The sequence below is a fragment of the Sitophilus oryzae genome, unplaced genomic scaffold (assembly GCF_002938485.1).
Source record: "Sitophilus oryzae breed Bouriz unplaced genomic scaffold, Soryzae_2.0 scaffold_1802_pilon_pilon, whole genome shotgun sequence".
Taxonomy (NCBI): domain Eukaryota; kingdom Metazoa; phylum Arthropoda; class Insecta; order Coleoptera; family Curculionidae; genus Sitophilus; species Sitophilus oryzae.
Window position 1 is genome coordinate 415279 of NW_022146505.1, and position 26954 is coordinate 442232.

Sequence of the window (26954 nt, forward strand, 5' to 3'; positions counted from 1 at the left end):
TATTATCTATTTGTGTCGATTAAGCTTACAATGCTCTGTAAGTAGTCCCATTACAGTTTTGAGACTTTTGTAAATTTTCCGTAAATTTTGGCGAATAGTCTACTATGAGGTTTTTTGCCTGTCTCTGCCCTAGTGAATTTCTCCACTGTCTCCACTATTCTAGAGATTTGCTGGCTATCCACTGTTTCATTTGAGATGTATAAATGCTTATCTAATGTTTCGCAATTTTCGACCAATGTTAAGCTTAATTGTTTTAGAACCAAATAAATGTTTTTTATGCAATGCAATATTCTACATATAGTTACTTTTATGATCCCAAGATTGCAACATTCCCACTTCCTAGATTAGAAGATCTTCTAAACTAGGCGGTGGATTTTTTTGGGAAATCTCCTGTCCGCTTTTGAAATAGAGTCTGCCTAATATAAATCTTGACTTTCGCGATGTTTCAAGATAAGGAAAAGCCTATTAGATACATCAGTAGTTACTAATGACCCCTAAAAGATGGTTAAGTACAGACGATTTACAGATTTTTCTATTTTCTCATATTAGGTGGAGATGGAACGATTCCATAACAGAAGACAAAGCTGCCTCATTAACTCAACAAGGAGTAAACGAATTGAGACTGTTGGCTAGAAGATACAGGTCAAAGTTTCCTCAACTTTTCAATCAACCATACAACGAAGAGGCATATTACGTAGGTATTTTACACTTCCTTAATAAACAAACTATTTAAACCACTTTAAAATTGTTAGTTGTACTAATTTGTTTTTTATTTTACCTCCAGTTTCAGTATACTCAATCTGACAGAACCCATGACAGTTACCAAGCCTACATCGAAGGTATCTTTAACCAGGATTACTATAGGGTTCATGCAAACACTGCTGGTAACGACATGTTACTGAAGGTGAATTTTCTTATCTGATAAATTTATTATAACTATAACAATGATAAGTTAAATATCCGAGTAGACAGAACTCTTCCAGTAGAGGCAAAAAGACTCAAAGTCGATGCTTTTGGATTTAGAAACCTCTTTGTGGGAATAATGAACTCCTTTTTTTTTAAATTATTCTAGTTGTTTCAAAATATAATACCAAAAAGTATTATCATAATCATTTTATTACACAGAGTGTTTAAAGGGCTAACATTACTGGAACAATTTGTCTTGCATTTCTTTTTTTTGTGAATAGTACTAACTGAAAAAATAGGCTTACAGGAACTGCCCGGAATGGCAAGAAAAAGTAGAAGCAAATCCCGAAAGCACGATGGAGTACAAACAATATCTAGAATCTCAAGAATACCAAGATATGGCGGCACAAGTGTTTAGAAGGCTTGGATTTCGATATGCCTTAAACTCTTCGTTAATTCAAGATATCTATGATATGTGCCGGTTTGATAAAGCTTGGTAAGTAGCCAACAAATCTTTTATGTATTAACTGTTTCTCTATTAATCAGTATTGATTTAATCTGTGTATTATGATTAAGATGTGTTTAAATTTTTACTATAATTTATGCCATGTTATCTATTTTTATATGAACAGTTTTTTTCATTGTCCAAAGCACACTTGCGCAGCTAGATTTAAGTTACTTATATATTTACATAAATACCCAGATTTTAGATCTTAAATTTAAAACTGATGGTTTTATCCCATGTAAATGAATTAATTTTGAAATATTATTACACCTTTCTAGGCAAGTGGATCAGCCCTCTGCGTGGTGCACTGCTTTTACCAAAGATCAACTCAAATTCTTGGAATATGGCGAAGATTTAAAAGAATACTACAATACGGGTTACGGAAGCAGTCTAGTTGAGAATATTGGTTGTGGCCCAGTACAAGATATGTATAGAAAATTCGAAAAAACTGTGCAAGGTATCATTTATCAACTTCTTTAAATGCTTATAATAACAAAATTTATACCATTTATTTTAAGGGTATCCTGATGGAAATAAAGTTACTGCTCTATTCACACATGCAGCAACGATGCAAGCAGTTTATTCAACAATGGGAATAGCCAAAGATTATACCTTACTTAGAGCTAATAACTATAGGCAGCAACAGAGAAGAACGTGGAGGACGTCATTCATTAATCCTTTTGCATCAAATTTAGTTGCAGTACTGTACCAGTATGTTACAATCTTTTCTTTTTTTGAGTATCAATTAATTATAAAAAATATATTAAAAATGTCCTTTGGAATACTCTCGTTAGTAGTATTAATATAAAGATCTATGTATATAAAAATTAATCCCTATTTCAGTTGGTTACGCCATAATTTGAGAACGACTTTTTACCAGTTTTATTCATATTTGTTGTTTAAGTTTTCTAATTCTTTTTAGAAAGTTTAAAAGAATTTTGCAGAAAGTTGGACTACTTAATCTTCGCTAGTTTGACAGATTACGCCCTTCAAATGTAATTTAACAGCTGCATTGGTCGGCATCTATCATAGACTGTTATCATACTGACATTTATCGGTCAGATAGGAAATGGATAGGAACGTTTATCCAGTTTTCAGTTTGTTCAGCGAGTTTTTTGAGAAATGTTTGTTCACTGCAGTTAGTGCATCGCACCACCACAAATATCATAGTTTACAATTACCAATGACTAAAGAATACAAGGACATGTAACGCCCATATAGGGGCTGCAGCAGAATTTGTGACCTAAGACAACATTTTTTTGATGGCAAACAATGAGTCTTCATCTCGTCACCAGCGACAATTTTAGCGATTTTTAATAGTTTGTGTGTAGTGAACTTTGTATAAATTTTATTACAATGGTGATTAGTTGTTCAGCTTTCAAATGTAAAAGCAGCAGCGATAAGAAAGACTCAGGAGTTTTAAAAAAAAGAAAGACTCAGACAGTACGTTTCATAAGTAAATAAACAGTCCGCTCCACCTTTTTAGCGTTTTTTTAGTTTTCTTATTGAATTCGATAATTATTTTTCTGATATTTTATGTACTTGATATGTCCTATACGTCGATACTAGTTTTGTACCTTTTGTTAACATTTTAATATGTTTTTTTTCGTAATTAATTAGTATGATACCAACGTATACACCATAGGCGTAGTCAGCCCCGGAGCTAAGGGGGGGTAAACAGGGGCGCCCGCCCCGGGCGCCAGTGTCAGGTAGCGCCAAAATCATAATATAATAGGGTTGAAAATCAAAAAAATTGCTCCACAAAGCGCCTAGTATGCACCTTACGTTCTTCGTAATTAATAATTAATTAATAATTCCTCACCTTCTTATCTAAGTAAGTATTAATTTTATTTTAAAACGCGCAGTTAGTTTTTGAACACAGTCTAAAATTTCATTCAGAACCTCGCAATTAGTGAAATAAATTAGCCGTTTCAATTATTACACTTTTTACTTTTTAGTTTACGATCATTCACAATGTTTAAAAAACACAATTAAAATTAATAGAATATCCTAGCAACAGCTTGCGGTAGTCAGTTGCATCCATAAAGAAAGCCAAATATTTAGCTTATAAAACAATAAACTTTTGATTTCTCACCACGATTTCTCTTGACGGATGCTAATCAATGACCAAAATGACATTTCCCGCAAAATTTGAAGTATAATTAGTGGAAAAGTCAAAAGTTTTGTTTACTTTTTCTACTAGTTGAAAATGACTACCACTAATTTAAACCTTCTGAATGCTTACATTGAAATTAAAGGAACAAACTTATACGCTAATTGAAACCACTAATTTATTCCACTAATTTGTGTTCGAATGAAGAGAGAGCTGAATGAAGGTTCTTCTTCTTCCTGTGCCTTGTGCTTAGCCGCACGTTGGCGATTGTCTGTACTCTTCATACAATGTGTAGACTGCCGTTTTCGGCTCTTCGAAATATGGTGGCTGCGTCGCTGATGTTACACCAATCCCGTATGTTTCTTAGCCGGGAATGTTGTTTTCTTCCTGGGCCTCGCCGTCCCTCTATTTTTCCTTGTAGAATCAGCTTGGGAATGTAATATTTGTCTCCTCTAAGGATATGTCCGAGGTATGAGACTTTCCTTTCTTTAACTATGTTAAGCATTTCTCGTTCATAACCTGCAGTTCTTAAAACTTCTTCGTTGGTGGCATGTGCGGTCCATGGCACACGTAAGAGTCTCCGGAGAGTCCACATTTCGAAAGCCTCGATGCGGTTCAGGGTTCTAGCCTTGAGAGACCAGGTTTCTGAATGAAGCTTAAGTGCTTATTCTGTCCCGTTTACGAAAAATGCCTACCTATATCTAGATATTTGTAAGTTTTTTTAAATTAATTTATTGCAAACGCTGGAGAGAGGGGGCGCTACTATCAATTTTTTGCCCCGGTTCAAAAAAATTGTAGATCCGGGGCTGGGCGTAGTCAAACCATTTATCAAAAAATATAAATATCTCTTCAAACAGCTAGGTTAAGAAAAATATGTGCCACGCACTGTTTGGTGACATCGTCACAATTTGCTCTCGGGTGTTATTTGTCCTTGGATTCTTTAGCCTATACAAATTCCAAAACAGCAACGTTAATATAAAATATAACCTGGCAGTTTTAAATCTGCTTTGAGTTTTGAGTTACTCTCAAATGGAAAACTGTTACAATCACCGGCACGAAAAAGTGACACCTTAAAATTTTGATGCATTTTAAAGTTTTATACAATATTGTGTTCCAGTGGACGGATTTTGATGATCTTTTAAGCAATTTCTCTAAGCAAGTCTCTCTCTAAATTGAAAATGAAAGTTCCAATCTGTGTCAATTATCACGAAGGAGCACAAAACGTTATTTTGGTAAAGTTTGGAACACTCTCTGGAATACGTTAAAAAATCAAGGAATATGAAAATAATTTTATCATCTAGATGCACCTTTTCTTGATAGTTTATTTTTTTGTTCATCAAAATAGCTTTATTTTTTTGGAGATATTTTTGAAGAAGACATAAATCTTATGTCAAGAAGGTCTCCTTCGGGATCACAACTTATTACTAGGTCTATTGACTAGGACCAAAAGCAAAGGCACGGTTTTAATATAAAAATTACGAAAAAATGTTAGTGTTTTCTTCAAAAGCGAATATCTCCAACAAAAATAAAGCTCTTGAGATGAAAACCAAAAAGTAAACTATCGAGAAAGGATGTACCTAGATGATAAAATGATTTGTAAATTCCTTCCTGTCTTAACATATTCCACAGGGTGTTTCAAACTTTCACCAAAATATCAACATTTTATTTCCCCTGGTTTAATTGACAGATAGAAAATCATTTTTAATTTGGAAAGAGATACTAAAAATCAAACAATTTAGCTACATATTGCTTAAAAAATTATCAAAATCGGCCCAGTAGAGCAAAATACAGGGTGGTCCGAACTGTACTCCGGAAACTTCGGCAGCATATTCTACAGATAAAAATAAGTGAAAAAGTTCGTATAAATGTATGTCCTAAAATGCTTGGTTTCGGAGATACAGGGTGTAGAAGTTTCATTTTTATTTCGATTTTTTCCTAATAATTTCTGAAGTAACGTCAATATTAGGATGAAAATTGATGTCTGAGAGTTTTTTGACATGAGAAATTTGATTTTGAGATTTTGTAGAGAGCGCCACCTACATGTGTTTTAACAGGTTTGAAGAGTTATAACTTTTCATCCGTATCTGTATAAAACTACTGAGTAAAAAATTGTACATTTTCGTGATTTTTTACGTAAAAAATGTCTCTTAGTAAAAATCGCTATGAGCAACCGTTCTCAAGACATTTAGAATGGAAATAGTCAATACATGTCAATATTGACAAAAAATAAACACGTTGAGTAGATAATTATTTGACTAAAATAATAATTTTGGGAAATGTTTATTTTTTTAATCATAAATTTTACGGCAAAAAAATCATGATAAAACAGTTTCTGTTGACCTTTGCCACAAAATAATTTCAAATTTATGATTTCAGTCTGATAACTATGTAGTCAACATGTTTAATTTATGTCAATGATGACAGGTATTGATAATTTTGATTCCAAATATCTCGAGAACCATTACTCGTAGCGATTTTTACCAAGAGACCTTTTTTACGTAGAAAATGTCGTAAATGAATAGTTTTTTACTCATTAATTTTATACAGGTACGGACAAAAAGTTATTAGTCTTCAAACCAGTTAAAAAATATGTAGGTGGCGCCCTCTACAAGTAGGAGTCTTATTGACATCAAAATCAAATTTCTCATGTCAAAAAACTCCCAGACACCAATTTTCACCCGAATATTGACGTTAATTCAGAAATTATTTGGAAAAAATCGTAATAAATTTAAACTTCTACACCCTGTATCTCCGAGAAGAAGCATTTAAGGACATACATTTATACGAAATTTTCTGCTTATTTTTATCTGCAGAATATGCTGTCGAAGTTTCCGGAATACAGTTCGGACCACCCTGTATATTAAACATTAAAATAAAAATTTTAATGTGCCCGTTTTTCATGCCGGTGACTGTACTTGAAATCATAACTATCATATTATTCAGTAGAATTTTCTTGTAAATGTTACTCGGAATATTTCTAGGAATATGCTCTGGTTTGTTATTTTATTCTATTTCTTTCAACATGTTATAGTTGATAAATACAATAATTTATTTTTACTTGTTTAGATGCCAAAGTAGTGGTCAACCGGGCAACAACTTCAAAGTTATGTTCTTTTTAAACGAAGTCCCTATTGAGGAATTCCTTGGATGCTCAGTAGGACTTTGTGACTGGGCTACAGTCGAAAATAAGTTCCAGAAACTAGTTGAAACCTGCAACGTGGAAGCTTTTTGTGAAGGCTTAAATTCCGCATCCTCTAACACTATGTCTTTTGCTTTGGGTGTTTTATCAGTGATTTTAGTACTATTTAGAATACTTTAATAATTAGGAAACAGTAAAAGTATTTAATTTTATCTTAATACGTTTTTCAGAAAAAAAAATGATTTTTATATTGTAGACCATTTTTCATAATTATTTATTTAAACTCATCAGTTTATTAGATTACATTTAAAACCAAATATTAGCAAGTGCTGCTGTCACTGAAACAATCAATTTATGTTTTATTTATATAAACTTCTAAAATTGTACCTACTTAACACAAAAAGTCTACGAACTCAGTGTTATTTACATATGAGCACAATTTCTATGGCAATATCTCTAATTTTGTGATTTCTAGATTAGTTTTGTGTATGTATATAACTGTAGCAAATTTAAGTTATGTTTTTATCTATTTACGGCCTGTATGTAACGTGATATTCTTTTAAGACCTATGTGTGGTTTTAATATTTTAATTATTATTTTAAATAGTTAACTATTAACTTGTTAAAAAAATTAGAAATTTGCTTGTGTCGCATGTCGTTTAGCTTTTGTTATTAAAAATCGTAGTACAAATAAGTTGTAAGTAAATGTTAATATCTGTTAAATAAAAAATAAAACAATAATTGTATATTTGTTAGAATTCCCTTTAAACATACAATTTGCTTTAATGTCATGATTACTACTATGAGTACTAAAAATTCACTGCTTAGAATACGTTTCGTTCAATTGAATCGTAGCCAGCACGAATCTATACGAGTCGTGTGAATAATTGATTTATTGCTTGCAATACGGTTCGTTCAAATGAATCGTGGTCGGCACGGATTCATAAGATTTGAACGATGAGCCATAAAAAGAATCGTGAGAATTGAATCGGATCACAATGCGATCGTTCGTTTCTACGGCGCGGCGGTGATATAGACATAAGAGTCAGGAACCAATATTTAGACATGAAGAGATATGAGGAATAGATATATTAGACATGAATAAGAATGTTATTTATAAGAAAAAAAACTTATTTATACTGTGTTTAGTACGGGAGTATCTGTAAAGGAGGGTCCGCATTTAATAACATGTTATAAACATTGCTATTTAACAAGCTACATATCACACGCTAAAAAACCGGGAGCCGTCCACATTATAGTTTTCGTAATCATGAATCGTTTTGGCGAGAAAGAGGTTCTGCTAGCAACAGTGGCGTGCGTAATTATTTTTGAAGAAAGAAACAGAAAATCGAGAAAAAAAGCGGTTTTGAGTCCGCCATAGCCTACAAGATAGATCTACATATAGTTGAACGCAATTAGCTTACCTTTTCAATACCTGCCTCGGCTGATTCTCAAGGTATGTTTCTGTCTTTTAAAAACATTAATAGGTAACTTAAAAGGAAAGCATTTTGAATTATCCACTTCGTCTAAACCAGTACCTGATTTGCATTTCTTTTGTTCCCTCTGGAACTGCCCTATTAGATAACGCATTTTTTTCAACTTTTTCTCTTTCCAAATACATACTTTTTGCAATTTTTAACCATGCATCATGCTTTTTTTTATTTCACTTTAAATGAGGGACTGCGGATATCGCATAACACTGTATGATCTCTATACAACTTAATTAGTTGACGAGTCTGCTCTTGGCTCAACTCCATTAACAATATAAGAACTTAGAGAAAATAATAAAAAGTTTTACTTTACTATAAGTTCTAGCTTTTTACTATCTTTTTCTATGTATAAGAACCATAAGACCGAAAAAATGGCGTCAACGATGGCTATGAAATGAAGACCGCTGTCATTTTGTATGAAAAATTATAATGGGAATGTCATCGACCGTCATGTCCAAGCCAACTGGACGGGAGGCCGACTGGACGCAGTTATTTTTCGATCATACGGTATTATTGACCAGTAAATAAACAAACCCAGTAACAGCTCACCATACTAAGATTCTGTCGCGCACGTCCCTGAAAATATAAGCGGCTAAACTAGAAATTTACCAAGTCTGGACGCGTTGTTTCATGTTACAATATAAGTGTTGCGCAATATCTTTTGATCTTTACCGACTACAAATGGATAACATCTAGCAAGTTATATAGCAGCAAAATTTGCTAAATATGACTAAAAATATGTAACATGTTATATAACTTTGTTATATAGCAGTGTTATATAGCAAGTGTGGACCGTCCTTAAGGTATTTAATTTTTACGTTAATATTTTTGTTAAAGTAATATTACAGACTATAAACCATTAAATGTCGGACTAAAAGACGAAATCGTGTGTTTATGCAACTCCAAATAAATATTGTTGGCCTCTGCTCAATATGATAAAAAAAAACGGAGTCAGCGATGGTTATAAAATGAAAATTGCTGTCATTTTATATGTAAAATTATATGGGCAATGTCATCTATGTTCATTTGCAAGCCAGCTGGATGCCATTTTTTTTTCGATCGTGCGGTATTATATACTATTTATTATATGATTATTAAATCGGAATTAAAATATGGCTCTAAAAATATTGAATTAGTATTAAGAAGTCTTTAATAAATACACACACCGGAAAAGTCTAGGGATATTACAATTTTATCCAGCCATCGTCAGTAATTTTATTATTTGCATTTCTGATATAATAAAATTAAAATAAACAAATAGTTTACAGGACGTATTGGAAATAAAAATGCGAAATTTACCGAATTTTTCAAATTTACCTTGATTTTTATTGAACTCAAAAAAATACACACATCTTTTTTTCTTTCATTCTAAACTGTGAATAAAAAAAAGATAAAACCATTTTTACTTAATAAAGGGTATGGCCTCCCCTACTGTTCATTACAGCCCTATATCGTCTCTCCATGCTCCTGATCAGGTTGTCGATCTCTTCTTGAGGTACACGGCCTGCTACGCTGCATTCACGGCCCGAATCAGTTCCCTACGAGTTTCACGAGGCATACCCATTCTCAAAATTCTTCTTTAGACCGCGTCCCATACGTGCTCGATGGGGTTGAGGTCAGGAGATTGTGCCGGCCAGGGTAAGATGTTTAATTAATGAGCATTGATAAACTCACTTACCACTCTGGCTGTATGAGGTCGTGCATTGTCATGCATGCGAATGAAGTTTCTCCCAAAATCATTGGCATATGGTAACACGACAGGGTCAAGAATTAAATCACGATATGTGATTCCTGTTAGAAACCTTTCAAGAAAAACGAGATCGGTTTTTCGGCCTAACTAGACTCCTCCCCAGACCATAACTGTTCCACCTTGGTAAGGGTGCACTTCCTGAACATGATCCAACCGAATAAGATTTGCCGGTTCTCTCCATACCCTAAGCCTTCTCGAATCCGGATGAATTCCAAAGCGTGACTCATCCGTGAAGAGAACATTGGCCCATTGTTCATTCGACCACTGAACGTGATCTTGAGCCCACAAATATCGTACCTCTCGATTTCCTCTCGTTAAGGGTTGAGCTCTCCAGGGGTGTTTGCTTCTTAAGTTGACCTCTCTTAATCTATTGCGAATTGTGTCAGGACTAACGGTTACATTATGTGTTTCCTGGAGAATTAAACTAAGCTCTGGTGCTGTAACAGTCGGTCGGCGTCGAGCATTTAATTGTAAAAAATGATCTTGCTGAGGGGTAGTAATGCGATGTCGCCCTGTGTGCCTTTCAGCAACATCACCACTTTCACGGTAGCGTGCACTTAATCGCGATATTACACTTTGCGTTGTATTTAATGCTCTAGCTACGTCGATTTGGCGCATTCCAGCTTCGAGCATACCCATGGCCCTTAGTATTTCGTCTCTGTTAAGATGTCTACGCTCCATAATGTCGTTTAATACTAAACAGAGTTATTTGATAGCCAGTACAGGTTAAATTCGAACAATTGATACTAGGTGCTTTTTATACAGTTGACAAAAAATGCACAAACACTTCTGCAAATATCCCAAATTTAGAAAGAACTAGTGTGACTACTTCGTTTCAATCGAAGTAGAAAGAATTGGCCTATAAATATGTGGTTGTTTATTCAAAATATTTATTTTTAACTTTAATAAAATGATATCCCTAGGTTTTTCCGGTGTGTGTAGTATAATATATGAATTGGATAGATAATTTAATATTTTTTGTAAAATAGTCAATCCGATTACGTTAGTGTCATAAAGTGTTGAAAAACAAATGAAAGAACTGTATATTTCTTTTTTTTGTACCTTAAATAATTATTCGGTCAAATTATAGCCGGTAGTGCCACTTACGATTCTGATTTTTATGAAACGTAAATTGTGCATGTGGTTCGTTCAAATAAACGAATCGTAGGAGTCCATTCAATATGAGAAATTGAATCGTGTGATTCGATTCACTAAAAAGAATCGTAATGCCCATTACTAGTATACTGATATCTTCAAAAATATTTTGGAAATATGGATAATTATTAACAGATGCTTTATCTTCCAGAAAAAAAAAACAGGAAGAAGAAAGAATGTATTTAAAATATCTAAATGAAACTATTCGAGTTTTTGTACGTCTACAAAAACTAAAGTGTTCTCGAATAGTTTCATTCGGATATTTTAAATAGTTTTTTTCTTTGTCCTTTGTGTTTTTCACATTCAATTTGTCATATTGAATCGACTCCTACGATTCGTTCATTTGAACGAACCACGTGCACAAAAAATAACTATTTTATTTTGTAGATTTTCTTTCAGTGGCGTAATACCCATTGGACTTTTTTGGAGAGATCAATCTGCTATAGAGGTATACATTTTAAACTTTTTCGATGAGGACTGTCAAAAAGAAAATAAATAATAATCTTTTATCCATATAACACTTTATTAATCATATTTCTTATTCTAGCTTATAAAGAGTTTTAAAAACACTTTAAATTTCAATTTTCTTTTAAGGCAATTCGTGTGTCTCATTTAATAATTATTTTTAAAAAATTTTAGCATTTTAAGAATAAAAGAGCTAAATAAAACGATTTTAAAATTATACAATATAAGTAATGTAAAAAATGGGGTAACTCTCGCACTATTTACAATAATTGTGACAAATATTTGACATAAAAATAACCTAGACAGCCGCTTAAAACGATAATATTTTTTTAATAATATTTTATGATACAAAAACAATTTATAAAATCTAATGGCACTTCTTACTTAATATCTTTTTATATATATTACAACATATATCTTATACACAAAAACAAATACAAGTTAACTTAATTATCAGTTCTTAGCTTACAAAATATGTCATGCTTTGTTAACAGTGATATAATGAGTACATGAGTAGTTATTGCAAATAAATTTATTGTCACGACAGAAGAAAGCATCTTATACGTTTCACGTTTAAGTATGCAATAACACATATTTTTTTGATTCTTTCCATATATTTTTATATACTTAAGAATAAACATTGCACATCCACTGCTAGAATCAAAATACAACCTCTTAAATGTCTCTCTGTTTCGAACAATTTCTGTTGTAAGATTCTAGCTAAGTATTAGCAGTATGCCCAAGCTTTCTTATAATGGCATAAATTCTATATAATTAATTCGTGTGTATACCTATTAAGGCAATTTGTCATATAACTGATAAGGCACTTTCAAAAAAACTAAATTTTAACATCAGAAATTGGCGTCCCATCCTGTTTGGTCGTCTGGAGGTGGACCGCCTTCGTCTGGAGGATACGGATCGAAGTTGGACGTGTCGATAACGCTTCGTATCTTCGGCAGGATTGGTGGAGTCAAGGTCCGGTTTATTAGTCCTTCCCAATTAAATCCATCAAACCACCTAGAAAAACATAAAAGAAAATAATTTAATAACTTCTTATAAGTAGTAAAATTATAGTAGTTCAGTCATATACTTAAATTCTAGCACTTTAATGCGGGAGGACACGGTCTAGGAGTACTTAGACCAAGTACACTTGGATGTTGCCATATGACTGTCCTTATAATAATGCTGCACGCGTCTCACTTCTATACCGCTTCTAAAAAGGTGCGTCCAGACCTGACGAGACGAGAGCGAGACATCTTCTATCCATTTTTGAGACAAGCCTGCCACGAGACAGGCGAGTTGGATCATAGTGAAAGGGACCCAAACACATATTAAATTTTAATTGAATATAACAAATGCTGGCTAAATAATACCGCATATTTTGTATCTTTTACATTGTATATGGTTCGTCGTATTTTATTTATCGTCGGTTTTTCTCTTTTGGTTGTTTTCTCCTTTAACTCTTCATTTATTTCGAGACACGACGATGTCTTTTATTATCGATATATCTAAAATCTATATATTATCGATATATCTAAAATTAATAGATTTTGTAATAATTGAAAAATTCAATTTGTTTAAAGAAATGTTAGACTTCGGAACGGTAAAAACTATCAGTGACGCAAAATTTGGAAATTATATCGGAAAAAAATGAATTATCATTTATACGGTATACCATTTAAAAAATTTGAGATTATTTAACTTTAAATAGTCGAAATTCATAAATCAGAGCTAATATCTCACCAAAAACACATCCAGACTGTGCCGCAAGCTTTCTTTGATCGTCCGTCGCAAAACCGACAGAGGACGGATAGCAACGAGGCTCCGTGGGTTGTCTCGCGAGGCTCTCGCGAAACCCGTTCACACTTAACGAATTTGGAATGTCTGGCGCTCGTCTCGCTCTCGTCTCGTCAGGTCTGGACGCACCTTAATATTGACTGTTTTATTCAAATCGAGTTGAGATGATTTTTAACATCAAAGATGGCTGGCTGGCCTTTTCAACTCTGATAAAACAGTTGATACCATTACAAAAGTGATAAGTCATGTGCAACTTCCATAAGTATATTTAGATGGCAGCATCCGGTTGACTTGGTCCAAGTACATTTGACCATGTCAGCTAGGATTTACATTTACCTATAGGGATTAATAATAATAATATCTTCAAGTCAAAAATCTGACTAAATGTAATTATGCCCTTTTTATTGCATTTTCAAAATAAATATATTTCTAGTTCTTTTTACGACCATTTGCTTCACATGAGATTTAATTACCTAATAAGGAGACCTTTAAAGTGTCTTAAGGAAAACATGTTTTGAACTATTTAGCTTTTTATGTCAAACATGAGGTTTTTGGCTTGTATTTGGTTGGCAGTGTTGATCTAGTATGACCTTAATTGGTGATTATCCCAATTATGGATTTCTTTCATTTACAGAACTAAGCTTGGAAAAATATATATCCAGTATTAGTTAAAGTCTTTCTACAGAATCAGGAGAGATTTCGAGAGCGACATCCAAAAATTGACTGAAAATGCAATTTAACTGTGAATTAAAATGACAGACAACAACTGTGCGTGTCATGCACTCTCTCAATGGACAGACTTTATATATGGGACTTTTAAGCATATTTCCCGGAGATCTACCTTTGCCTAGACCAGTGATGGCGAACCTATGACAGTGCTGACAAATCAAACGTCCAGCCTCGCCAAGAAAAGTGTCATTTTTACGCCTAATAAAACAATATACTATTATAATAAAAAACAAAAAACTATTCTCAAATTCTATATAACGGTAGTAAATAAACTATTAAATTATAGTAGATTCTGAGAATAACTCACTTATGTTTTTGTATATCACTGATTCCGCCCTTTTGGTAGCCTAACCTCTCTGCTGGGTTGTCTCGACACAGCTTTTTTATAAGTACTGTGGCGTTCTTGGTAATGTTCTTCGGAAAGTCTATTGCATCAATACCCTAGCAATAAAAAAATAGATTAATATTATAATGTTACCAAAATCCATTACATTGGAAATTTATGTGATCAACAGAATAGTGTAGTCTTGCGGTCATTTTGTATTTGTTGTACGTATATTGTATTTTTTTCCTGTGTATGTTTACAAATATCAATGAATAACTGTAATAACAATAAGATACACACATGGCCAAAATTATTGCAAATAACAATATTTTTATTTTATTTTGAGCCTAATATGATTCTTTTTATATTTTTGGACATATTGGCTTACTACATGACTAACTAATATAAAATTAAAAATCTAAGTGCAACTAGGCTGTTATTATAATTTTATTTCATAATGAGTGAAAATCAACAAAAACAAATTTCATTTTAAACAGAAAATATTGAAAACAATTTTAATTATTTCTCACAACTAATAGTCTGTATTGCCTCCTCGAGCCTCAATGCAAGCTGCGAGACGACCTGGCATGCTCTCAATTAAGTTGTTCAGAAGATGTTGAGGAATGGCTTCCCATGTTTCGTGCGCAACAATTTTCAATTTATTTAAGGTACCGGGGATGGGGGTCATTCCTCTTGGCAATATGGCGTTTTAGCATGTCCCAAGCATGCTCGATCACATTCATATCTGGAGACATCGGTGGTCACCACAGTTTTCCCCTTATACCCTCTTCCTCACAAAATTCGCGAACCGCTAAAGTGCGATGGGGAGGGGGAGGAGCATTATCGTACATGTAAACAAATTCATCCCGCAATGCCCCTCGAAATGGACGCACAATAGGCTCTAAAACGTTTCTAAGATATGAGGCACCTGTCACTGTGCCATCAATAAAAACAAGAGGAGTTTGAGCTCCGTGCATTATACGTGCCCATACCATAATGCTTCCCCCTTGAAACGGGATACGGGGTTGAGCTGCATTCAAGCGTGCTCGTCTTCCAGATGCTCTCCAGACCAAAGTTCGTCGCGAGTTTGACACGAGGCCTATTCTTGTTTGATCACTAAACATGACAAAATTCCAATTAGGTCCATTTGATCTCATCTCCTCAACTCATTGCAATTGTAGTCGCGTAATTTTGTGCTGTAAATTAAACTTCGGAACACGTAGAGGCCTCCTTAAATGTAATCCTCTGTCATGGAGTCTTCTTGCTATGGTCTTTCTTGAAACATTTACTCCTAAAAGGTTAATTAACTCATTTTTAATAGCAGTGCTAGAAAGCAGAGGATTGCGTCGTGCAATTAGGGATATCTGACGGTCTTGCACAGCAGTAGTAATTTTCTTTCTACCACTTCCAGGCCGGTCTGTAACCTCGTTTGTCTCCCTATTCCAATTTTTTTTGATATTCGCAAAACATCGATTTGGTTAACTCCTACAATTTCAGCTATTGCAACTTGCCGGTAGCCCTGTTGAGACAGTGTTACTATTCTGACTATATTAAACTGTGAAATAATGTTTCTAGGCATTTTAAAGCCAAAACAATGGCCAAATTTCTTCTGAAACCCAAGAGACCACAAATCGAAATGTGCAAGAATTTGAAATAATATTGGGTCTGAAGGATAAACATTGTTTACCATATCCATTTTAACAAAAAATGTTTATTACAGATTATCAAAGCTATGTATAAAAAAGATTCTTTAAATCCCTGTCCGTATATTTTTAAACGATATATGCAATAATTTTGGCCATGTGATAATATCAAATAGTTTATATTATGTTTCTTACCTTCAGAATGACATTATACGTTTTCATGGGGTCACTGCCATTAAAGGGTGGAGTACCAGTAAGTAACTCAAACATAAGTACCCCGAGTGACCAGTAGTCAGCGCTGATATCATGGCCTTTGTTCAGAATGACTTCTGGAGCTACGTATTCGGGGGTGCCGCAGAAAGTCCACGTTTTTCTACCGGCCTGTAATTTCTTGGCAAATCCAAAATCCACCAATTTTACATACCTAAACAAATAATAATGACAATAATTCATAAAATTTATTGAAACAGATACTGAGAATATATCTCTATTTTCAACTCAGTTCTATTTATTGTTATTTACTAAGGGCTGGTAAAGGTTAGTCTTGTGTCGAGATTTCCGTATGTAAGAAGAGTACAATGCGTTTATAATGTACTGAACAAAGAGAGAACAGTAAATACGTTGCCAAACGTATGAAATAAACCGAGAAAAGGTACACATTGCTAAAGGAGACGTGGAAGGGGATATAGCAGATTTGTCGCAGTTGACCGGTCGACCCAATCAGTACCTATGTCAGTACTTAAAGTTTTAGGAAAAGATGTACATAATGTGTTCAGTTTCAGGATTTAATTACGTCTCGTGATATTTTATTTGTTTATTTATTAACGAGTAATTGTAATTTTCTCTATAGCTTAAAAATGTTTAAGTGCAAGTTAGAAACACTTGCAATTTTGGTAAAAATAATAATAATAAAAGTGGAATTGAGTTAGTGTTCGACAGTGATTGCGCTATTAGAACTCAAAAATTAATATGAATTCAAAAATCAATATCTCTATCTATTGATTGTAATTTTTTTTTCAAAATCTTTCTTAATATTTCTACTATATTTTATTCGCAGACAGTATGTGAAAATCTTTATAAATAAAAAAGTTACATGATTGCTGAAAATTGCTAACTAAAAGTAAATGAATGGTTTATTTAAAATTTTTGAATGGAAAAGAGAAACCTTGTCGAATTTTTCTTTTTTAACCATATTGTAAAAGATCCGATCTGCCAAATAAAAAAAGTATCTAAAGTGGTTCTTAAGTTATGACGTGTTATGTGACTCTGACGTTTTCTCGTTATACAAAAATGGACACCCTAACGATATCCTTACAATTCCATTTCAGATGCTCAGAAACATATCTAAGGATTTTGTCTAGTCATCTTTTCGAAAAAAAAGTCTTAAAAATAAGCTGTTTGTGATCGTGATTTTACTTTACTTGATAGGGAAAGGCATACCGGCAACGCCGCAACAGCACACCGTCGTATTTCTCTCACTCCGACTTAACAAAAGTAATGTAAGATCCCTATGCGATTGACTTCCACACATGTAAACACCGACCCAAAAGTAACAGTTGCCAGCACGGTATATGTATTACATATTAAAAGACATAAAACATAAGATTTCAATTTGTAGTGATGTCTCATTGATTATAATTATTCTTATTTCATTCTCAGGATTACAGTAGTTGTAAAAAAATCTATAAAATTTTCAAAATAATATTCTTACCCTTGAGCGTCTAATAATAAATTTTCAGGCTTCAAATCTCTGTATATAATGTTTCTTGAGTGTAAGTAGTGGAAAGCTTCTACCACGCACGCTGTGTAAAAACGGGTGGTGGTATCGTCAAAGTGCCCTTTATCCCTTAGTACTGTCCAAAGTTCGCCTCCAAGACAACTTTCCATGAGCATATAAAGGTACTTGGCATCCTACAACAGAAAATGATGCTTTGTAAGGTAGACATATACAGGGTGAGTCTTTAATACGTGAATATGTTTTCACAGGGCTGGTAGATCTTGACAGAAGAAAGACATTTACCGTTTTTCACGTAAGTCCAGAATAACTGAGTTGTTTTTCTTAAGTTGAGAACCACAGAACTTTTTTTTTATTCTTTTCTAAGTTTGGTCCACCACTTATGTTGCCATATTATTAAGAAATTATGATTTTTAAAACCAAACCAAACCAATACAAAATTATCAGATTTTGTTTTCATGATATTCTTGTCATTATAATACATTAATTTAATTTAATTATTAATATAAAAAACTGTCATAAAGCTCTTTAATATTTTAAATTACCATAATTCTAATTTTAAAAAATGTGGTTCTTGTAGGTACAAACTTTCACTATTTTTTATCACACTAAACAGACGTTTTCTTAGCCATGTTAGCATAATATTATCAATTATTATTAATTATTAAATCATTTTTTATAATAGAATTCTATAAGAAAGTAAAATTATTTTTTATGAGCACTTCAAGATTTTCTCTTAAACAGATTTTTAAATTACAGAAAACATAAAAAACTAAAATAAACATAAATTTCTCTACAAAAATTCAATATCTTCAAAATAAAATCACCTTCAAACACTATTTTAAAAATACATATAGAAGACCTAATAGATTTCAATTTCATATAATTAATTGTCAATAGAAAAATATTATAAATTATATAAACTAAATATACTAAATATAGCTTATCAAATATTTTGTCTGGTAATGTTTGAACTAAAATATAATGTTTACCTTGAAAGTTTTAAATAGTTTAACGATAAAATCACAGTTAGCCTCGCCCATGATCTCTTTTTCCGACATGATGTGTTGTTGTTGGCGAGTTTCGACAATTTGCGACTTCTTCATCTGCTTCAGGGCGTAAGATTTGGAGTTTTGTCCAAAGATTTGGACTAGTTCGACTCTTCCAAAGCCTCCGACACCGAGAGTCGTGAGTACCTTCAAGTCTTCCAATCGTACATTGGCATATTCTTCATTAAGTCTATAAACATATTTGAATAATTTAGGTACATTATTTATATGGTTGTCTAAATATCTTACTAAAGTTATGGAAGTGTCAAAAATCAATGTTTTTTTTTTCAAAATTCAACAAAAGCAATTTTGTTATTTTTTTTATCTCTTATTGTGTTTAATATATGATGCATAGTATATATTATTTAGTTTACTTCCAGAATTTTTAACCCTTTTTAATGAATGGCGAATAAAAATAATCTTAAATACAGGGTAGCCCGAACTGTATTCCGGAAACTTTGGCAGCATATTCTATAAGTAAAAAAGTTCGTATAAATGTATGTTCTAAAATGCTTAGTTTCGGAGATACAGGGTTAGAAGTTTAATTTTGGTTTCGATTTTTTCCAAATAATTTCTGAAGTAACGTCAATATTTGGATGAAAATTGGCGTATGGGAGTTTTTTGACATAAGACATTTGGATTTTGTTGTCAATATGACTCCTATTTGCAGGGGGCGCCACCTACATGTGTTTTAACTGTTTTGAAGAGTAATAACTTTTCGTCCGTACCTGTATAAAACTACTGAGTAAAAAAATATACATTTCCGTGCAAAATATCTCTTGGTAAAAATCACTACGAGCAACCGTTCTCAAGATATTTAGAATGGAAATAGTCAATACATGTCATTATTGAGAAAACATAAACACGTTGAGTAGATAGTTATTTGACGAAAATAATAAATTTGGGAAATTTTTATTTTTTTTAAATTAATCATTTCGCACAAAAACATTTCAAATTTATGATTTCAGTCTAATAACTATTTAGTCAACATATTTAATTTATGTCAATGATGACAATGATGACAGGTATTGATAATTTATGTCAATGATGACAGGTATTGATAATTTCGATTCCAAATATCTCGAGAATCATTACTCGTAGCGATTTTTACCAAGAGACTTTTTTTACGTAAAAAACGTCGTAAATGTATATTTTTTACTCAGTAGTTTTACACAGGTACGGACGAAAATTTATGACTCTTCTAACCAGTTAAAAAGTATGTAGGTGGCGCCCTCTACAAGTAGGAGTTATATTGATATCAAAATCAAATTGCTCATGTCAAAAAACTCCTAGAATCCAATTTTCATCCAAATATTGACGTTACTTCATAAATTATTTGGAAAAATTCCAAATAAAAATGGAACTTTTACGCCCTGTATCTCCGAAACTAAGCATTTTAGGACATACATTCATACGAACTTTTTTACTTATTTTTATCTGCAGAATATGCTGCCAAAGTTTCCGGAATACAGTTCAGACCACCCTGTATATTGTTTAATTCTTAGCATAAAAATTGTCTTTTTCTTTGTTTTACTGGTAATGAACTCAAGTTTAGAGCTACGACATTGTATATTTATATAATTCTATTTATATTTTCAGCAATAAATTTTGACTACCATTTGAAAGAAAAACAAGGACGATTACTTAAAGACTACTAATTTTTTTTATTAATTTTGTTATAAATAACTATATGTTGGCAGTGGTTTCTACATTTTAAAAGCAACTGGCAAAAAACTCTAACTTATTTTGTTAATATATTGATTTAAATTAAAAAAAAGACCATTAGAAGTTAAAAATTCTTAATTTAAATTTTTATTAAATAATATAGAATCTACAAATGCCTTAAAGTTTTTCATACAAAAAAGACAAAGTAAAATAGAAAGAAAAATTTAACTTCTCAATAGATACATTATTTTACAGAAAAATCATTAAATCTTTAAAGAAAAAGAACTTTTGTAGTTGCTAACAGAATGTTTGAAGAAAAAAATCTTTTCTGTGTATTTTTTATAATTTAATGACAACGAAACATATTTAGAAGATAGTAAAAACGAATGAGAAGAAAATATAATTTCTGGCAGCAAATGCTAAAAAATAAAATATAATGAAGCAAATAATTACCTACATTTCTGCATTAAAATTAATCCGCAAAAAGACATAATTTTATGGTAATTGCACATCCATTAAGTTATTATGAAAAAGTAGTAATTTTTGTTAATTAAACATACATAATTTTAATTTTATGTCCTTTTTTTTGAAATTATTAAAATGTGAAATTTAAAATATAAAAATGGCATTTTATGGCAAATGTAAAAATAGGAAATTGACTAGGTATCTTTCCTTCAATGTTTGTTGAATATTATTAGTGGGCTATGAAAAATACTTACTATGTCTAAGATCCAGGAAAAGCATAAACATACAAAGACATTTCAAGTTATTAGATAAGAAAAATTGTAATAAAAGAACCTATAGAATTTAGGATTATAAATACAAACATGTTTGCTTTCCAATATGTCATTAAATAGTGTTATTTTCAAAGTTAACAGTAATGTTCGCTAAATGTTTGTTAGAAACATATAGTCTTAATTTTAGAATATTTTATTAGAAAAAAATGCCTAATTTTTTAGTGGAATACTAAAAAATTAGACATGTTTGAAAATAGTGATGAGCAAACGCAAGATCAAAACCAAGACACCCTTGGTCTTTAGTCTTGCAGTCTAATAAGTAGTGTGGCGTAAACTAACTATATGTCCCGCCCTCAGATGACCTTAACATCGCATTAAAGAATAGACACCGTAATGATTCATACGAACGTTCGAGAAAAATCGAGTTCCACTGGAATGGAGTAGTACATACGACAACATTCGAAACCTTCCCTATGCACCTAATGATCTATGGATTATTCGAGAAACTCTTTAGCTGTGGGTATAAAATCCGACGGCTGGGGCCTGAGGAGGACAGAAATAAATAGACGAGTACAGTTGACGCGCTAAAATTCAAAATAAATTATTTCTAGATAAATAGTTACAAATCGTTTGTAAATAGTTCTTTTATCGTTATTGTTTTTGTTAATTAGTGTTAAATAAATTGTGACTTTCTATCCACACGGAACCGACGAAAAACATAACAGTAGTGTTAATTTTGCAGGGTCCAGTTTTAGTATTTGTCTTGGTCTTGTTGTAGGACACTTACAAGATTGGCACTTTTTTTTTATAGATTTCAACTACAAGCATTTTGTACATAGAAAATCTTTAAATAAATTGTATTTTAATTATTTTCATGAGAATGAATTCATATCTCCCTAAAGCAAATGAGAATTTACACAGTTTCTTCTTCACGCCCGTAGCATTAGATGAGCTCCGTAGTACAATTAAAAGTATTAAAAATAAATTCTCATCTGGGACTGATGGGCTTACTCTCAAAATGTTCTCTGAACTTCCGGAATGCACATTAATCTATCTTACTACTTTAATTAATGAGTCATTCCAAAAGGAGTTTTCCAAACTGCCTTAAGACAGCAATAATTATTCCTCTGCATAAAGGAGGAGATAAAGATCAAGCTTCGAACTATCGCCCAATTGCTCTCCTGCCCACATTATCTAAGATCATTGAAAGATTGGTTAAAAAAAGGCTTCTATCTTTTCTCCTTAAATATAAAGTACTTTCTACCCATCAATTTGGATTTCTAAGTAACAGTTGCACAAATGATGCTATGTTCGACCTTTTTAATAATGTATACTCTAGCCTGAATAACCATCACTCTACAGCTACAATTTTCTGTGATTTCTCTAAGGCTTTCGACTGTGTAAATCATAATATCTTAATTAACAAATTGCAAAACTATGGATTCAGGGAGTGCCGCTCGAATGGCTTAAGTCGTATCTTGGCAACAGAAGGCAGCTTGTGAGGATTGATACGTCTATGTCTTCTTGTAAGCCTATAGAATGTGGTGTCCCTCAGGGTTCAGTACTTGGCCCTATTTTATTTCTGGTGTTTATCAACGACATTGCAAATCTAGACATTAGCGGTAAAATCTGCCTCTTTGTGGACGATACTAGTTTCACTTGGAGCGGCCCAGATGTTACGGCACTATATGATACTATATCCAGTGACTTACGCATCATTAAATCTTGGTGCGATTCTAATCTCCTATGCCTCAACCTTCCAAAAACTAAAGTTTTGTCATATAAAAGTACTATACAACCTTTTGTACTTAATAACACCACTATTGACGTCGTGGACTCTGTGAGATTCTTAGGACTTGTTGTGGACAACTCTTTAAAATGGGACTTGCACATCGAAGCCTTATCAAAGAAACTAAGCTCTGCCTGTTTTGCGCTAAGATCAGTGTCTAAGGAACTTAACTCATCAACCTCTAGAATGGTCTATTATGCCCTTTTTGAGTCGCATCTTCGTTATGCCCTTCCATTCTGGGGTACTTGCTGCGCGACAAAATTTGATCGTATTTTCAAACTTCAAAAGAGAGCAGTTCGATACTTATTGGGACTAAACAGTAGAACTCACTGCCAGAATTTCTTTAAAAATTTCAAAATACTGACTCTTCCTTCCTTATTCATTTTTGAATCCGTTTGCTTAATCCGCAAGCACATATTCTCTATTCCGGAAAGGCCTTCTCACAACTATCCACTTAGGAATGCGGAGCACGATATTTATCTGCCAACCCCGAGCTCAGAACTAGTTAAGGGCTCAATACTGTACAATGCCAAGAAAATGTACAATCATTTGCCTTCGAATATCAAGTCACTTTCATTCTTTCCCGCATTTCGCAAAGCTCTGAAATCATACTTACTGGAAAGAGCCCTATATGCGATAAACGACTTTTTTGTTGATGTCTAATCATGAACAATTTAGAATTTTAATATTTTGATCATCTCACACACTCGTTAAAGGTCTAGTATTTAATTTTTTATAACTCTTGATTTTATGTTATTATAACATCATTTTATCCATTTACAGTTTTCCTTTTGTAAAATTTTCTAGATACGCCTGTGTTCTGCAATGTCCATATATGTTTTATTTGTAATTTTATGACGTAATTTTTTTTTTTCAATTGATTTGTATTGTATGACATTTTTTGTATTATTTGTATATTTGTTTTTGTGCTTTTTTTGTTTTGCTTTGTCGATGAAGCTGTTTTGGCTTTTTGTACAATAAAGCGTTGTTTTATTTTTATTTTAATGCAAATTAAATTTTAGTGAAATATACTATAATATCTCGAAAACTATATCTGTCTGATAAATTTTCTTATTTTTTAATTTTCAAGACCAAAACCAGTCTCATCGCTTATCACTATTTGGAAACCAGTATCAGATAAAAATTACTATATTTTTATATTGCATTAGAAAAAAAACTGTAATTTTAGAATTTCTATTATCTATAGTATAAAAGTAATTTGTATAAACTCACCTTCGTCTATCATCAATATCATCAACGTATTTGGTCCTGACTTCATCAAGATTCGATATCAGCTGAATATACGTATCTCTGTCAATAACCAAGCAGGTGACGCCCTCTGGATCATCCACAATTATATTGGCAGTTCTTAGATCATCCCTGTAAATTTAAATTAATTCATTAATCTTTAGAATATTGAAAATAGTATAAAAACCCTTCATACCCGTGTAATGCTTTCTCTCCAAAGAAGTCACCTTTATACAACGTCCTGATGAACTTTTCGTCGGGCGAGTCCTTCTTCCTGATGGTCACTTTAACTTGGCCTTTGCTGATAATGAAGAAAGTGTCACCCCTGGCCCCTTGCCGGATGATGTAGTCGCCATGGGCGTAGTAGCATTCCTCCAGAACGTCTGATATTTTTATCAGAGTCTCTTCTGGGAGATCTTTGAATATTGGCACACTAAAAACACAAAATAACATTTAGTTTAAACAATTTTTATTTTGGGTTTAATTATTTGAAAAACGGTCAAGAAAAAATATGTTTATTTTATCGAGATCTACCAGCCATGAAAATATTTGCACTTATTTCAGACTCTATAATAGACAGTATCATCATCATCATCATTTTCAGCTTATTCAACCATTTTCAATTATGGTGTAGCCTTCCTCACATACTCTCCTTGTAGTTGTGCCCATTGTTGTCTATTTTTAGCTATGCGGGTCCAAATTATCCCTGCTATATTCCTAATATCATGGTTCCATCTCTGATTTGGTCCTCCTCTAGGTCGTTTAATTCCTCGTGGGTACCACCATGCTGTAATGTTTGTGGTTCATTTGTTGTCCGTCCTTCTTGCCAGGTGTCTTGCCCATTGCCATTTGAGGGACCTGACTCTGTGGATGACATGTATTACCTGGGTCTTTTGTCGTATCCACTCTATTCTTTTACGGTCTCTCTTGGTTATTCCCAGTATATTTCGTTCCATTGAGCATTGTACGACCTGCAGTGTCGTTTTAAGTGTTCTGGTTTCGCATACATAGGTCATTAAGGTCATGACTATAGTACAAATTGGTCGAATGTTTTCTTCTTTAGATAAAGTGGCATTCTAGATTTGAGTATGATTGAGTTTCTTCCGTAAGTACTCTATGCTAACTTAATTCTTCCATTGATTTCTGGTAGTAGAGATCCCAAGCTGTGTTATTAGTTTTCTCAAATAATAATTCTTCTACTATTTCCAGTGTTATGTTATTTATTAGAATATCCTTTCTGTCTACTAGTACATTACTTTAGTTTTCATTTCGAGACCCACTTTATGGCTGGTTGTATTTAGTTCGTTAATTTGTGCTTGTAGTTCTCCAGGACTATTGGCAATTAGAACTATGTTTTCAGCGAATCAGCAATGGTTAAGATATTCTCCATTTATTTTTGAAATTCAGCGATGGTTAAGATATTCTCCATTTATTTTTAATAATTTTTTGGTTCAGTCCAGTTGACGAGAAATTTCATCTAGTGTTGCTGTAAACAGCTTTTTGTTGTTTTATATCAATACCTTGTTTCGCTAGGGATTGACAGGCCTTGAACAAATTCCATTATTACTTTAGGATATACTTCTTCTTATCACGCCCTCTCCTGCCGAAGATTGGCGATCCAAATGGCAATTGTGGCTCTGGAAACTGCAGCCCGGAAGATTTCCACAGACGAGCGTTCAAACCATCTCCTCAAATCTTTTAGCCATGAGTTCTGGCGTCTTCCTACTGATCTTTTCCCTTGCACTTTGTCCTCTATTATGAGGCGCAGTATTTCGTATCTACCACCTCTCATCACATGACCCAGGTATTGCATTTTTCTTTCCTTGATGGTGTTCAGTATCTCTTTTTGTTTCTGCATGCGCTGGAGTACTTCATTGTTGGTGATCCTTTGTACCCCATGAGATTCGCAGCATCCGTCTGTATATATACATTTCGAAGGCTTCTATTCTCTTCTCGGTCTGTGAATCCAGTGTCCAGCTCTCACATCCATAGAGTAACACAGAGAAGACGTAGCATCTGGCCATTCGAGTTCTGAGATCCGCACTGAGGTCTCTTCTTGTAAAAAATGATTTCATTCTCGCGAAGATTTTTCTCGCTTGCTCAATTCTTGAAAATATTTCTCTTTTCGGGTCGCACTGACTATTGATGTTAGCTCCTAAATACTTAGAATATACAGGGTGCTACAGGATATACAGGTAGACTTAGGATATACAGGGTGCTACAAATTCGAGGTACGAGCATTGGTATCTCGGAAACCGTAAGAGATACGAAGAGGGTTAAATTGGGGCAAAGTTGCGCTTTAGGATGTTCACCAAAATGCCATCAAAAAAGTTTTAAAAATTTTAAGAATTGCTGAGTTTTTTGGAAAAAACGGATTTTTTTGAAAATCAATTTTATTTTTTACTGTCGTTACTTCTTAGAAAATCAAAAAAACTAATTAAACATTCTTATAGTCACTTTATTTGGGCTATCTGAGGGTATTTTTAGATTTTCAAATTAGCTGATAATTTGTGAGATACAGAGGTCAACTTAATTTTTTTAAATACGGACCTGCATTTTTTATTTTAGGTTTTGAAAGAACTCGGTCTCCTGAGTATAATGATATGCCACACTTAATACTTTTTTTTGTTTTGGACATTTGAACACAATTTATTTAAACTAATTTCAAGTCCGGCTCTGTTTTTTTTTAATATTTAATCTATTCATCGTTATCAT

General features: G+C 32.9%; 2 protein-coding genes across 3 annotated transcripts in view; one reads left to right on the top strand and one right to left on the bottom strand.

Annotated features, from left to right (window-relative positions):
* The window catches only part of LOC115883021 (multiple inositol polyphosphate phosphatase 1), a 50610-nt gene extending 43209 nt beyond the window's left edge, over positions 1–7401 (top strand). The window contains exons 4-9 of one of the 2 annotated variants that reach the window (XM_030901295.1): positions 550–694; positions 785–904; positions 1206–1402; positions 1690–1868; positions 1930–2122; positions 6591–7401. In XM_030901295.1, the coding sequence (XP_030757155.1) occupies positions 550–694; positions 785–904; positions 1206–1402; positions 1690–1868; positions 1930–2122; positions 6591–6843 (1087 nt within the window). In that variant the 3' untranslated portion in view covers positions 6844–7401. The remainder of the gene's footprint in view (positions 1–549; positions 695–784; positions 905–1205; positions 1403–1689; positions 1869–1929; positions 2123–6590) is intronic. The other variant, XM_030901294.1, reaches the window with a different exon arrangement.
* Positions 7402–11566: 4165 nt separating this feature from the next.
* The window catches only part of LOC115883044 (cGMP-dependent protein kinase, isozyme 2 forms cD5/T2), a 96757-nt gene continuing 81369 nt past the window's right edge, over positions 11567–26954 (bottom strand). Inside the window, exons 4-10 of the mRNA XM_030901321.1 lie at positions 24436–24672; positions 24225–24371; positions 18744–18990; positions 17728–17927; positions 16212–16440; positions 14356–14489; positions 11567–12539 (exon numbers count right to left, since the gene is read on the bottom strand). Coding sequence (XP_030757181.1) covers positions 12374–12539; positions 14356–14489; positions 16212–16440; positions 17728–17927; positions 18744–18990; positions 24225–24371; positions 24436–24672 — 1360 coding nt within the window. The 3' untranslated portion in view covers positions 11567–12373. The remainder of the gene's footprint in view (positions 12540–14355; positions 14490–16211; positions 16441–17727; positions 17928–18743; positions 18991–24224; positions 24372–24435; positions 24673–26954) is intronic.